The sequence below is a fragment of the Centroberyx gerrardi genome, chromosome 8 (genome assembly GCF_048128805.1).
Source record: "Centroberyx gerrardi isolate f3 chromosome 8, fCenGer3.hap1.cur.20231027, whole genome shotgun sequence".
In the NCBI taxonomy this organism is placed as follows: Eukaryota; Metazoa; Chordata; class Actinopteri; order Beryciformes; family Berycidae; genus Centroberyx; species Centroberyx gerrardi.
The window spans coordinates 11,407,240-11,421,684 of NC_136004.1; the positions used below are offsets into that span (position 1 = coordinate 11,407,240).

Below are 14,445 nucleotides of genomic sequence, written 5' to 3' on the forward strand. Positions count from 1 at the left end.
CTCAGCCTGCTGCGCCAACGGGGAGCGGAGAAGTCGTTGAACCTAATAAGCATCGCTCTGCGTACCGCTACAGCGCTAACGCTCTTTACTGGAGCCGAGGCACAAGCATCCCTCGCAGCAGGACAATGTGCTTGAGGATAATCAGCTCAATAAAAGTACATCTGCCTTTCACGCTGCTGTATACTGGGCTGCACAGGGACACAATGTCCTGTTGTTTCCACTTTTCCTTTTTTCATTCCACTCCTCTTGTTCGCACAGCCATAAACATTGACAAATAATTTCCCACTGGAGGGGGGGGGGAAGTTAATCCGTCAAAAAGGATTTCTTCCTCATAAAAAACAATTGATTTTTGGGGGGAGGTTGCTGAGTGCTGGGTTTATTAAAGGGACATGCCAACCGAGTTTCAGCTTTGAAAGAAAGAAGTTATTTGCATGCCCTTGGACAGTTCAGTGTCTGTTAGCGAACGTGCATCGCTCTCTTGCACAGATAGAAAAAGTGCCAGTCCCTCCTTTGAATCTGTGTATCATACTGATACCTGGAAACCTGTGTAGAAATGTGGAGGGAAAGATGAAAAAGGAGACTGTGACAGTATCCAGGATGATTTTCAAAGAGAGTGTCAGAGCTTTCTGGTCCAGATCTGATATTACTATTCCAATATATAAAACTGACTTTTACATTCAGCGTCAATAGAGCAGCAGCTTCAGGCTATACATCATCAGTAGAATATCATAGATTATCATTGATTCTTGGCTCAGCACTTTATAGCTTTTTTATGCTTCACAGATACTAATTGGACTGTCTCAGGCAACGCGAACAACATGATCTCCTAAATCGTGTGCTATTTATCTTGAAGTAACTAATGGATGTTTCGAACAGGTCACAGTGCACTGCAGTGTTACAAGAGTCTGTTCAGGGTAATTACATTTTATAGACCTTTCTTGCTTGAAGACTGGTGTTGGAAAGTGAAGATTCTGGCCACTGCTGTGGATGATTTAGCGTGTGTGTGTCTGTGTGTGTGTGTGTGTGTGTGTGTGTGTGTGTGTGTGTGCTGTCTATGTGTTGTGAGGGAGCACTCTTCACTCTCATGCCTGTTCCTGCTTGTGCTTGTGATTTCAATATGTCTCTGCATAAGCGAAGGGCAAGTACCAAACATTGTAATTTGTCAACTAATTTTTACAATCAGACCATTTAAAGTTATTGAATTAGTTCTGGCCAGACACACTGTCTTGACACAGAGGAGGATCATTTTGCTGAATTATTTTTGGAAAAGGGTTTCATTTAGTGGAGAGCAATAAACATCAGTGTGTGTGGGGCTGCAGACGAGGAGGGAGACTGAAAACGGTGTACGGAGACACTGGAGACGTGGGAAGCCAGAGTGAAACTTCTGGAAGTTACTGATATAAGACAGAAAAGAAAAAAATACACCCTTGAGTAAGTGCCCTAGGCTACCAAAGTATTCCCTTTCTATACACTCATATGCCAATTTATTTCACTAAATAAAATAAAAGGTTTTGCAGGAAAGTCTCTGAGGCTTTCTTGCTCTGTGACCAGTCAGTTGAGGTTGAGATGTTTGGATCTCTGCAGCCCCAAACCTAGGGTTAGGGTTAGGGTTAGGTTTTTTTTTTACTTTTTTCAACCAAACTTCTCTACATTATTCACTGAGGCACTATTTGTCAGCTCTACTTATTATGGCTAATGTAAACATTAGAGGCAGAATTGCCGATCTGGGCACAAGTGTACTCTCACTGTATTTAAAACAACCTCAGTTATTTGATTACACAGCAACAGAGATTATATAATTATACAACAGAAGTGAGAGAGAAATATTTGCTTGACTACTGTATATTTTCTCTCCTCAGGAGTAACCTACAGGACACTGTGAGGTTCCCAGGGCTGGAACAGTTGGAGTTTCATGATTTTTGCAATGAAAAATAAAATTGTATGTACAAGTTCTCAGAGTCAAGTAATTTTACCCATGAAAAAACTGAACAAGTATATTTGGCAATGATCTATTTATATGTTTTGCATTAATGCCACTGCGGAAACTAAGAATATTGGTTTCCCCAATTTTGTAAATTACATGGCACAAAGTATGAGGTCATAAATCTAAATTTGGTTGTCTTTGGCTTAAGCGAACATGTTTTGGCAGAACAAATTGTAATAGTTTGTTTTATGAATACAATTTTTCAGGACAGAGTGAATTGCCTTGGGAGCGGGGAAGAGCAAGTAACCTCATGCTGCTGTGTGGGCAGTGAGGTCAGACCTCAGGATGGGGCAAAAGGACAGAGGAGAGATGGGCTTGAATGTGTTAATGCATGGACCAATATGCTATATGTCCAAAAAACAGTTGCAACTTAAATTAGTTTCCATAGTGAGGTTAGTTTCCAAGCCAGCAACCATTTTGTAAAAGTAGGTGTCTAATTTTTCAAATGGTGAATAGCTCATTTTGGGACAACACCCAAAACATGTATAATAATGTAATAATATAACAGATTTTTAATCATCATTATTTATGTAGGACTTTTCAGTTTGAGCTTCACAAACAATAAAAAAACCCAAATAAAATCAGCAGCAAAAGCAACAAAGGGAAGGTAAGAAATATAAAGCAAGGCAAAAACCATAAAAGGGAGGTCAAAAACAATTAATAAAAAGCCATTACATAAAAGCGAGTCTATAAAACTGAGTTTTAAGAGGTGATTTAAAAGATGATGCATATTCAGCCAGCCTAAGCTCCTCAGGCAGGTCCTTCCAAAGTCTACAGGAGCCTTGATGGCAAAGGACCGACTACCTTGTTAATCTGCATTTTGGAACAGCCAATAGGGAGCTGGACGAGGACCTCGGGCTGCAGTCTGGCTCATATAGGGTTAAGAGGTTTGTGATATAGCTTGGCACCAAACACATCTTGCTGCCTTAAAAGTAAAATTTTTAAATCAGATCTGAAACTAACATGTAACCAGTGTCAAGATACTAAAATTGGGTTGATGTGATCTTCTCCTATAGCTTCTCCATTCTGAACAAGTGGGGGATGAGAGAGGGACTTAGTGGATCATTTACATCTTTCCTATCTCTCCTGGTGAAGAGATAAAAGTATGAATGACTTTTCCCAAATCACTACAGTAAAAATTCTCCTTAATTTTAGGAATATACTTAAGGTGAAAGAAACAATTTGACAAATCTGTGTCTGTCTGTCCCTGGTAGATCTCTCCAGGCTATGCAGTATGCTATGTGGCACCTGACAGCTCCTCCTCGGTCCGGTCGGAGCAGCCCACCCTCTGCCTGCCTCCGCTCTGCATGCGAACAAGTCCGGATCTCGCCTGGGAGGAAGAGGAATGTTTTTACTGGGAAGTTTGGGATTAGAAGACCATTGCAGGATTTTCATTCCATCTCTCAGTAGCTCCACTCCAAAGGAAGCCCCCCCCCCCCCCCCCCCCCCCTTTTTTTTTTTTTTTCCTTTACATAAGTAAGTCATCGCCAGTGTGGATTAATGAGCTTTTATCCTGTGCAGAAAAGCAAACTGTACTGTGTGTCCAAAAAAATGGTAGCACAGAGTGTCCATGACCGAACTGCAGCAGGGTCTATCTCTCACTGGGAAGAAAGAACCTCATGTTTTATTACCATAAGACTCTTTTGTGGGGAACGAACACACTTATCTCTTCACTGCTCTGAAGCCTTTATTAATCAGTGGAATTCAATCTGCCAATGCCTGTCCATGTCAAACGGAATAAAGGTTATGGCCTGCATAGACTTGTTTTATTTCTATTACAGTCTTGGCTCTTAACACTTGTCACTCAACCTGTCATGGAGGTTTAGCCTATCTTCATGCTGAACATGGAGGCGTGAACATCCTAATGTTGATATTATCTCCGGTTCCTGAGGTTTTTGCAAATTCACCCCCCCGCTCCCACATAGGTTATTGGTATTATCTTCGAAAACCTGCTGTGTAATCTCCCCCAGAGCGCAGTCATGCCCCCTTTATCAAGCAAAGTATCTTTGTGTCTCTGTATGTACGGTGCAATGCATGTCGGTGTGTGTGAGGTGTGTGTGTATGGGAGAGGGAGAGTGGGTAGAAAGGAGAGAGAGAGAGAGAGAGAGAGACAGAGACAGAGAGAGAGCGAGAGAGCGATGGACATTTCTCTTCCACGCAGGAGACCCCCGGGGAACTTCCTGTATTTTTTTTTTATTTTTTTTTTTTAACCCGGATGAGAAGCTGTTGATAACATGAGTGTGTGGGCGCCAGCAGGGAAGGTGACATTAGCGACAACTCACAGGAAGAGGAAGTCAATCAGCGGAGCAGGAGAGAGGCGGACATTCGCTACGTGGCAGGAGAGGAAAAGCCGAGTGGGAAAGTGGGAGAAAACACACGAGGTATCTCTGGCTGCAGGTCAGACGCAGGGCTAGAGGCAGGGAATGACTGCGTTTCCACGGGCATGCATGCTTATCTGGGCATGGTGTGTGTGCATACGTGTGCATGCGCATTTGCATGTGTGTGTGTCTGCGCGCATGTGTGGGAGTGTGTGTGTGTGTGTGTGTGTGTGTGTGTGTGTGGGATTGGCACGATCGTCGGTTTCGCACCTGGCCGGGCCAGTAGTGAGTCAGCAGTGGTGTGAGGTTGAGCTGTATCCCCTGTCACACAGCTCAAAGTTGTGTTAACCTTTAAGACAAAAGGCTGTGACGTGTGTGGGCCACTGCTAATCCTGTGAGGAAAGCCATCTGAATGCCATGTATTCTTCTTGCTGCCATCAAAATCTCATTTTAAAATGTGTGGTTGAGGTCTCTCGGGAAACCTTTCAGCAATCCTAACTGTGAATTGTGAGGGCATTTTTGGTCGCTGCGAGTCCTTCTGCAATTTAACACTCAGGTCGAGGCTATTTTCATTTTTACTGGAACCTTTCACTTAGGCTCTGCAGTTAAAGACCGCTCACGATTCTGTCAGGAGGATCTGCAGAACACAGGAAATCACGGAGGGTTGTGCTCTCAAAATGTTATGCTGTTCTAATTCAACTTGCATTTATTTAAGTTGGGTGAAATTTGTGTTAATAAAAAGCATGGGTATTTTTAGAATGGCAGAGGAGTGAGAAATGAACAGCTAATTTTGCCCACTTTAGCCATTAGAGCATTGTTACAGGATATGCCTTATTATGAAACAGTACCTCTGAAACTCCTACAAAACCTACAACAAGAAGTTTACAGCATTCAAAAATAATTAGGTGTGATGTAGAGGTGCTGATTTCATTCTCATAAGTACGCTTTTACTTTTTATTATACTACTATTCCCTCTGATCAGTATTTTCCCCACAAAAAACATCAATGTGTGAAATAAGCGACTTGTTTTTTCTTATAATGCATAATTTGTTCGGGTAGAGTCACTGTAAAATATAAGAAAGATAAGACTGTGAAGTTCGTCTCAGAGTTTGATAATGTTTTAAAATGTCTGCTGCCCTTAAATTCACTGTCTGGCCGCCAGCCACTACAAAGCTGAGAGACAATGAAAGCATGAAGCAGATTGCTGGGGCTACTGTTTTGCTTGCATTAACCTTGTCACAGCTAATTTCACAGCGATATATAAAAGAGAAAATCAGACACAAGAGATCTTTAAAAGTCCCTTTGGATAGACATGTTTGAAATGGGAGAGAGCTGCCAAAAGAAGTGACTTTGTTTTAACATTTCTAAGTCCAAACATGAGTGAAATGGGTAGAGGTCAACAAGCCTGTGTCTGGGTAGGACAGCAGCTCTGTCCTGCAGATAAGAAATAAGAAATGGAGACAATGTGCACTACAAAAGAATGACCTTCGGTGAGGGGAGAGGAGCAGAAATGGTAGATGTGCTTCAGGTGCTGAACAACGGTGACCAGCCTTTCTCCATGTGCATTTTCTGACAGTGTTGGTTTTATTGTGATGACCATTTTATGCAGTTTTTACAGATGTGCTACCTTTGTGTCTTGTTTAACGACACAATTCCATTCAGACTCAGAAAAAGTGACAGGAGGCCCCATTAAATCCAGCACAGCAGCTGAACCAACACAGGTAGACCATCTCCATGGTTCATCCATAGAAAAACACTGTAACTCACAGGACAATGATGTGCTAGACATGAATAATGTGAGTTTTAATTTGGTGAAACAGTTAACTCAGAAGCCAGAAGAAAAATGGCCCAGAAATATGTATCCACAAAGTGAGTACATTGTGTGAAACCCAGGAATGTGGTAGCTGTGAACACACACACACACACACACACACACTCAGACTGATTACATGTGAAAAACAATATAAACTCCTCTTCATAGACACCAAATCGCGATTCCTACAAGGGTCTGAGCTGTATTTGAAAATGTATCTATCCATCAGATGCAAAGCCTGAAGGAACTTTGCACAAGAACAACACAGTATGAGGCATTATGTGGATCACAGGGGGCAAAATGAACTCTGCAGTTCTTTGGCCGGATGAATAAAGCCTGTAATGTGTGTGCTTGCCTGTCAAGTCAATGACTTCATCTGGGCTTGCTCATGGACATTTGCAACAACAGTAATCCTACACCTGAAAAAGCAGCCTTTCAAGTTGGCTGTGAACATGACAGCTTTTTTTTTATGTGGGCATGCAGTTTCAGAGGAGTCAGTGGAGAGGAAGTGATAAAGTTGCTGTAAGATGACTACATCAAAAGCCTCCAACCTGCTGTAATGGACCGCACAAGTGATGTACAAAGAGGAGTTCCTCTCAGTGAAATTAAAACTCAGAAGTCGGGCTCCAAAACAGAAACAAAAATCTCTGGATGGAAAGACGGGGTATAGGTGAGAGACGGGCCTGATATCTTGTTTGATACCTGCGCAGTGAAGTCAGTGAAACAAAATAGGCGGAAAACTGAAGTCGGAACAAGTGACTCTGAAATTCAACAACTTAGTACATGGCAGCTAAACTTAGATGTATTCTGAGACGCTTCAACAGGAAACCTGCCTGACGGAGGTAATAGGAGGGATGATTCACCCCAGTCTGGAGGTGGTCATGGGGCATTAGAGGAGTTGTTAGGAGCATTATAGCTGAAGAAACTCTTGGCCCTGGGGTTAACAGTCCCATCTTTCTTTCAACTCATTTACTAACCACTAGATGGATGTCCTTGGGCGCCGCAGTGGGGGGAACCGGGATACCGACTACCCAGGGCCCCAAACTGAGGGAGGGCCACTAAAGTGTCTAGACTAAAATGCCTTCTGTGGTCCTAAAGTACATATTTATAAAAATGTGATACTTTTATTTCACACTGTTCTGGTTTTGAAACGGGGTTTGTTTGAAATCTACAAAACTGCAAACAATAAAACAATGAAACTTTCTTAAAAATATGATACAACTGTTGTGTAATCTGAGACAAACTGGATCAAGAAGGAATAACATTTGGCTAGGTTTTTCCTGTGCAGACTAAAACAAAATTGTTCTCCACAGACAGATTTTGAACAGGGAAGTACAGGTGAAAGCATGGTTACGACAGCAAATTAGCGCTATCAGGGTAGCGTCCAAAAGCTATAATTTCAATTAGGGATGTGTCCGATAATTGATCGGTAAATGAGCGTGTGGAGGTGTGTTTGAGTTGTGGATGCTTCATACTGTAGATGTTTGTTATAGATGGAATAATGGTGATGTGAGGATGGGGGGAAAGTGGAGGGGGGCCCAGAGTCACCCCCTGTGCACAGGGCCCATAATTCCTAGCTACGCCCCTGTGGATATCACAGCCATGTACGTCAAAGACAACCAATCCCTAGCTGACGCCATCAAGAGAACTAGTTCACAGGTCGAGAAAAAGGCCCTGGGTTGAGATAAGCAGCATCATAAATCCAATTTTAAAATAACAGAATGCAGGATATCCTGTGGTTAACCACCGGGGCACAGCAATCCGATTGTCTAACCAACAGGAGAACCCACGCCTGTACTGTCCGCTCTGAACGATGCAATATGAATGTTTGAGTAAATTTTACGCAAACAAGAGTGACGTAGATGGGTTTTCGCCCTTTAGGAAAATGACATACTTAGGTTACCGAGTTGATTCTTGATAGCCTTTGTTTGGCAAGTTAGTCTGACTCCTTTCCTGAAGCTGGAACAAATCTCATTATATCATTTTGGAAATCTTCACCTCACACACTAGTATTTTGTAATATGTATGACATCATTGTCAATACAATGGATTCACTTTGAACAACTTGACGTCTGTACGCGCTGGGTTGGGAAGGGTGTGTGTGTGTGTGTGTGTGTGTGTGTGTGTGTGTGTGTGTGTGTGTGTCACGTTCTACTGAAACCAACCACTGTTCTGAGATGCAGTGAAGCTTCACGCAGGCCCAGCCCCGACTACACAATGAACACATCCTTAGAGATGGGCTGTGTTTACTGCCGGGTTGTCAGGGAGTCCTCCACAGTCAGGCAATAAGGAAGGGGATTATTTGCTTTGGCTGTGGAAGAGAACTCTAATCAGATCACTGTGACATGTGAACACACTGTTTGTCCTCTTCGCCACCCGACTCTCTCCCTCCCCGTGTGTTTTCGGTTCACCTCTCCTCCCTCTCCTCCTGTGTCTTCCTGTCGTGTTTTACAGACAGTTTCTCAGGTTGTAAAACACGTCTGAGAGTACAGTATACAGGGCATATAACCTGCACAAGGCTGGAAACCCGATGATTGTCACTGATGGCTCAAAATTGCTCAGTTTATTCACTTTTAATCTATTTGCTGTGCATTAATTAGGATAAAATAGCTTGGAGCTCTTTCCTTTTTTTCTGTCTTTCTGCTGATTATAAGAATTTTCGACCAAACCTAGTTTTATGACTGAAATATCTCTCACAGTAAAATCCTGACAGGCTCTGTGTGCGATTGCTCTCCCTCTCTCCTATTTGCTTTCCATTTGCTCTCATTATATCCAGCATGTGAGAAGAGAGAGGGCAAGATTACAGTAGATCGCTCAGGTTTTGGGAATTGGATTGTCATGGCAAATTGCCACATCATCTGCCTTATCTGATCTTGCAAGGCTGTTATTGTAATGAAACACCAGTGGAGACGAGCCAGGAAAGGTGAAGATGATACAGCACAAGCCACTCATGGCACAATCCGGCCCTTCATTTCTCTGGGTTTTCCACACTGTATCAGTCCAGGAAGTAGCGGGGCATGTGAGGGCTGGATGTGGGCTGGAGGATGGCAGGAGCGCTGAGGTAACTCTGATAAGTGATGCATCTCTCCACCGCATTGTGCATTGTGCTCCGAGATGACTGCCCTATTGCGAAAGTGCTCCTTAATATGGAGACGTAACAAAGGCTGATTATTTTCTGCGATGGAAAGATCGGGTTCCAGCCTGTCAACGTGTTAGTATGTAAGAATTACGGGATTTTTGCCTTAATATATTTCAGCTGGATTTGAACAAATCTTCAGACGACAATGCTTGCTGATAATTTCATCAGGTCAATATTTAACAGAACTAAAAATCAGTGGACCACATGCCTTCACTGGTATTGTCCACCTTTTCAGCTATTTAAAGGTCTGAATTATGACGCTGCCCTTTAGTGCCCTTCCATGGTTTCACTAGGTATTGCAATATTTTATTTTCTCATATTGTCATCTTTTGTGACAATTTTGTGACGTTTGTTACTTTTATTTCCTAAGTAATATTGTCAACAAAATATTAGCATGTCTACAAGCCTGGGCATCTTTGTCAGGCTCAACAGTAATCTCAGTAAATTATAAAAGGCAAGATAAATGCTGCTACGTTTAAGTTAGAGAAGACAAACCTCCTTTGTTATTACTAAGCTATGCTTGATCTGAATCCAAAAATCACTTTTCCAAAAAGAATGGGAGTTTAGCAATGACTGTTTTCTTGTGTTGTCTAGTGTCCAAACGTCATCTAGAAACGTGGGGCTGTGGTGCGAGTAACGCTGGTCTGGAAGACATGTCTGATGCATTTTTTGCATTCTCCTGCAGATTAAAGAAGAAATTAGTGGTTGAATTTAATGGAAAGTAACAGTGATGGCTTGAATTATGGTTTGGACTGAATGATGGGTATCACTCATCTCCATAAAACTGAGGTTTGTTTATGGACACAACAAAGCTTGATATAAACCAAGTAATGGAGGCCTCCCTCAATTCGGCTAAAAGTCATCCATTTATTAATGACATATAAAATAGTGTGTTAAGTGACCAGAGATGATTTACGGCATCTTTTATGTGATGCAGTTGTTATTGCACCGTGCATCCTCAGTGAAAGTTCACGTCAGTTTTTGGCTCTGTGAATCTCTGCCGGTCTCTGGCAGGTAGGCGTCTCTGGTTTGGTCCCTCACAGTCTTTAGAAAGGTCATGATGCCGGAGCCGCCGGTGCCCCTTTCCTCCAGCGCTGTGGGGGCCCTGCTGATCGTCTCGCCCTCCGAGGCCTGACCCTGGCTGCGGAGCTGGCGGGCGCGGGCGGCGGGCACCGTGACGAAGCGGCTGACTACGTTGATGTGGTAGCTCCGGAAAGCCAACAGCTTGGTGACACAGAGCTGAAAGGCCTGGCTCAGCCGCTCGCTGGCCCGCTGATGGACAAAACTCTTCAGGGAGGGTTGCAGCGAGATGTCATGGATCAGCTGCTTGTGGGCAGGCGGCATGTAGTTCCTCATGCGGGTTAGAAAGGCACCTGTAGGTAAGAGGGCAGTATCATCACACTAAATTCCTCTCGCTCTTCTCCCACACTGTTGTAATCAATCGAGGAAAATCAAAGCTCTTACCACTTTTTGCTTCATGTTTGACTCCCAGAAGTTCATCAAAGCAGTGCAGCAGGCTGCTCTGTGCAGCGCTGCCTCCTGAATACTCCATAGGTTCAGTCTGGACCCCCTCATACACCACCCCCTTTGGCATGGAGGGGTTGTCTTTCCACCTAACCATGTGTACATAGGCACACACACACACACACACACATACGTTACGAAAACAGGTCTATGTTCTGCTGTGCAAATGTCATCTAACTCTAATGGAAACAAAAATGCTTTTTTCTAAGAGAGGTCAATATGTACCCAGACAGATAGATCCTCATAATTCCATAGAAGACTGACGGCTCCACGTACACTTAAGAAAAAAACAAAGGCAGATGCATAACAATGCAAGTTAACTAGATGAATAGGAATACATCAAGTGTCATATGTTGGAGTCATTACCTTGCATCAATTTGAGTGCATCTGTCATGTCCTGTATAGACTGGCTGATGTCCTCCAGGGCTTTGGCCACAGCCTCAGCATCACCACACCGGACACCATTGATCACAATGGGAATGCTCTGCAAACACAGATCCATTGACAGTGGCATCTTTGAGAAAGCTTTGTCGTACTGCTTTAAAATGGCCTCTGTTTGATCCGTGTTTGTTTGTGCCTGTTCTGGTTTCCCATTATCAGTCAGCCAATCAAATACAATTAGTCTTCGGATTAGTTGTCTTTCCATGGGTGCATGCTGTATGAATCAGCTTATTTCTGAAAAAGATCTTCACCCTCAGTGCTGGAACTGCAGCCAGCTCCACCAGGAGAGTGACCATGAAGAAACCCCGGACACTGTCCCCACCTGGGAGGGTGACCAGCAGCTCCAGATTCCTGGATAATACAAGTAAAACAACGACCTTTGACATGACAGGTGGTAGCATTAATTAGAATGATACAGAACAGTACATTCTGTCTCTTTAGACTGATAAAGTACTTACTCCATGTCAAAAGGTCTGGCACAGGAGATAAGAAGGTGAACATGAAAAAGAAACAAAAATAAGATATTTACCATATGTTTACAATACAACCAAACAGCATGCAGAAGCTGGGTAGCTGTCCTTACCCCTCTGGATCCCTCTTCTTCCAGTTAGCCAATACTGCATCTGCATGGGTGAGAATAGGGGGAAGCCCTAAACGCTGTGACACCTCCCAGTATGGAACGGCCAAGTTACGGGGCAGCGTCTTGAAGGAAAATTATTAAGTCAAAAGTCATTGACATAAATTATAGATTGTAGCAAAAGTGATTCAACTGATCTGATATACTCTTTTTCAGGATATGCTACTTGAGCTAAACCCTTTCTAAGCCGACTGTAATCGCATAGGGATGGGAGTAAGTCATCTTGGTAGCATGGATGAATAGTGAGAGGCCTTCTAGATGTCTGCAATATGTTCTAGAAATGTCCAAGATCCATTTGAAGTCCATTGGATGGGAAAGCATGTTGGATGCAGCCAGGATGTTCTGCAGGGGTTAGAAGAAAGGATCCCTAGACAGTTGGACATTCTGGTGGATGGTGTCTGGAAAGCTTCTCTGGGTCACCGCTTTCTGATTCATCCACTGAAAATCTGTCACAAAATCTTCAAAACTGATAGAGCCAGCCCTTCAAACAAGTTCATGACATCCTCCAGTCGGCCAAAAGTAGTAAGCTGAGACAGGTATTTGAACGTGTGGCGTAATTTGACTTTCTCCAAACTCTGTTGTTTGCAAGTTAGATAACATGAACGGTCAACTTTTACCAGAATGTGTTTACATCATGGTCCATTTAAAATATGTGTGGTGGAGTATGGGAGGTATAGTCAGGGAGAGAGGGGGAAAGAGAACATGATAGAGACAGACAGATACCTCAACAGTGTCATTCTCCCCCTCTTGCCAGGCGTAGCCCATGGTCATCACACTGAGGGCCAGGTGGGCCAGCCGCAGCTCCCGGTGTCTCTCCAGAAACTGGCTGCTCAACAGCGGCATCTGGGGAGGGGGAGCAACCTGAACTGAAGCACGACACCATAAATATAGTTCATTATCCTTGACAGTTTATCATCCCCACTTACCTTGTGAATACAGGAGCGCAACTCGTGAGAGTGTACGAGTTCTGGGACACGCAGGGCGATATCCATCCATGGCTGGTAGTAGGGTGGCAGCTCTTCCTTTGAATATGAAGTTGCAGCAGGACAAGTATGTACAGTAAAAAATCAAAAAACAGGTATTGTTTACATATCTGAAACCGTGTGATGGCACGCAGTCCTGCATGAGGGACAGATGATGGAAGAATTAGAGAAACTTTCATTTTGAATTTGCAAGACTTGTGAGCCAAAGCTTGCATTTCAGCTTTATTTTATGTTTGCAAAGTGATATTGGACTTGGCAAAGGGTTTGAATGCGAAGTCATTTTGTAAACTGCAATCCGTAGAGATACGGTTCAGTACACAAAGCAAACACAAATGATGCCAAATTTCAAGTTCAATCAGTTGAAAGCTCTCAGCTCTCATATTCCAGCCACAAGTTCATAGCTCTATAACTGCTAAATTACGAGAACAATTTCTATCTAATTTGCAAAAATGTTGGTTTCAGTTCATTGTGTCACAGTAAAAGGCTGAATACGTGATATATATAACAAAAAACAAATGGAACAGAAAATACATATGAACAAATCAATGCATGTGACCTATACAATAATCGATTACGCTCACAATTACTTAAATTCCTGCTTTGAGGACAACCCAGGTACTGTGATTTCCTGGCAGTAAGATATTGCATTATGCCTGCCTATGTATAGTGGTAAAGTGGAGGGTGTCCTATTCCATAAAGCTTTTTTCCCTACCAGAGGTTGAGGAAGGAGGAAGCCCAGCTCCTCTGAGACATGGTAGAGGTCCAGAGAGAAAGGAGCCTTGGAGCCTGTGACAACAGCAGCCATAGAGAAAGCAACAGGAACCCACAGACAGCAATGAGCCTCTGACAGTCTGAATGATTCACCAGATCCCAACCTGTCTGGACTCTGGCACAGAGTTCACTTGGAAGCTGTTGTCAACAACAATGATTGCTTACACAACATTTATCCTTACCTCCAGACACAGCTATTGCACAATACCACTGTGCAAAATCAATATCTTTTGTTTCATTGTGAGCTATTTTGTAAAAGACCTCACTTCCACTGTTATCATCATATTATGTATCATCATGTTTCCAAAAATATGAGAAGTGTAAGTTCATTATTATGTGTATAATGTGTGGCCCATGATGAGAGATGGGTAGCATTTGCATTACAATATTTTAGAAAATGTATCAATGTTTAAGTGCTTCTGGGCAGAAATAAGAGTTTTACAGTAGATTATTGGCTTATGTAAACACTACAGGAGACATCCAATCACACCAGTAAACCTGAATTGTAAGACCTGAACAAAGACCTGAGCAAGTATAGGCTTAATTATGAACCAATGCAAGTCAAAGGGCACACACTACAGGATGCTGTGTTCAAAGGTTATCTCACCTCTATCCAATCCTGTGTCCTCTTTATCCACATGCCCACCCTAACACACACTGTGGAGTGTGGAAGAACAAATACCAAATTGGGGTTAAATGTCTGTCTCAAAACAGACACTAGTTATGCCAGAGGACACTTTACAGTAACTGATTTATTTGTTCATGAGTTTTCAGACGTTACAACTGCTGAGAAAATACAGAATATGTGACCAGGTTACAATTTTTGTAAATTATT

At 42.9% G+C, this 14,445-nt stretch overlaps 1 protein-coding gene across 1 annotated transcript; it reads right to left on the minus strand.

Moving 5' to 3' along the window:
• Positions 1–10,109: 10,109 nt before the first annotated feature.
• On the minus strand, positions 10,110–13,644 carry ido1 (indoleamine 2,3-dioxygenase 1). The gene is made up of 10 exons (XM_071924666.2): positions 13,552–13,644; positions 12,783–12,878; positions 12,580–12,699; positions 11,803–11,921; positions 11,678–11,692; positions 11,471–11,570; positions 11,145–11,262; positions 11,004–11,055; positions 10,719–10,867; positions 10,110–10,627 (listed from the first exon to the last, which is right to left on the minus strand). Exons 1-10 carry the CDS (start codon positions 13,642–13,644, stop codon positions 10,224–10,226), a joined length of 1,266 nt encoding a protein of 421 aa, XP_071780767.1. The 3' UTR covers positions 10,110–10,223.
• Between the last annotated feature and the right edge of the window lie 801 nt (positions 13,645–14,445).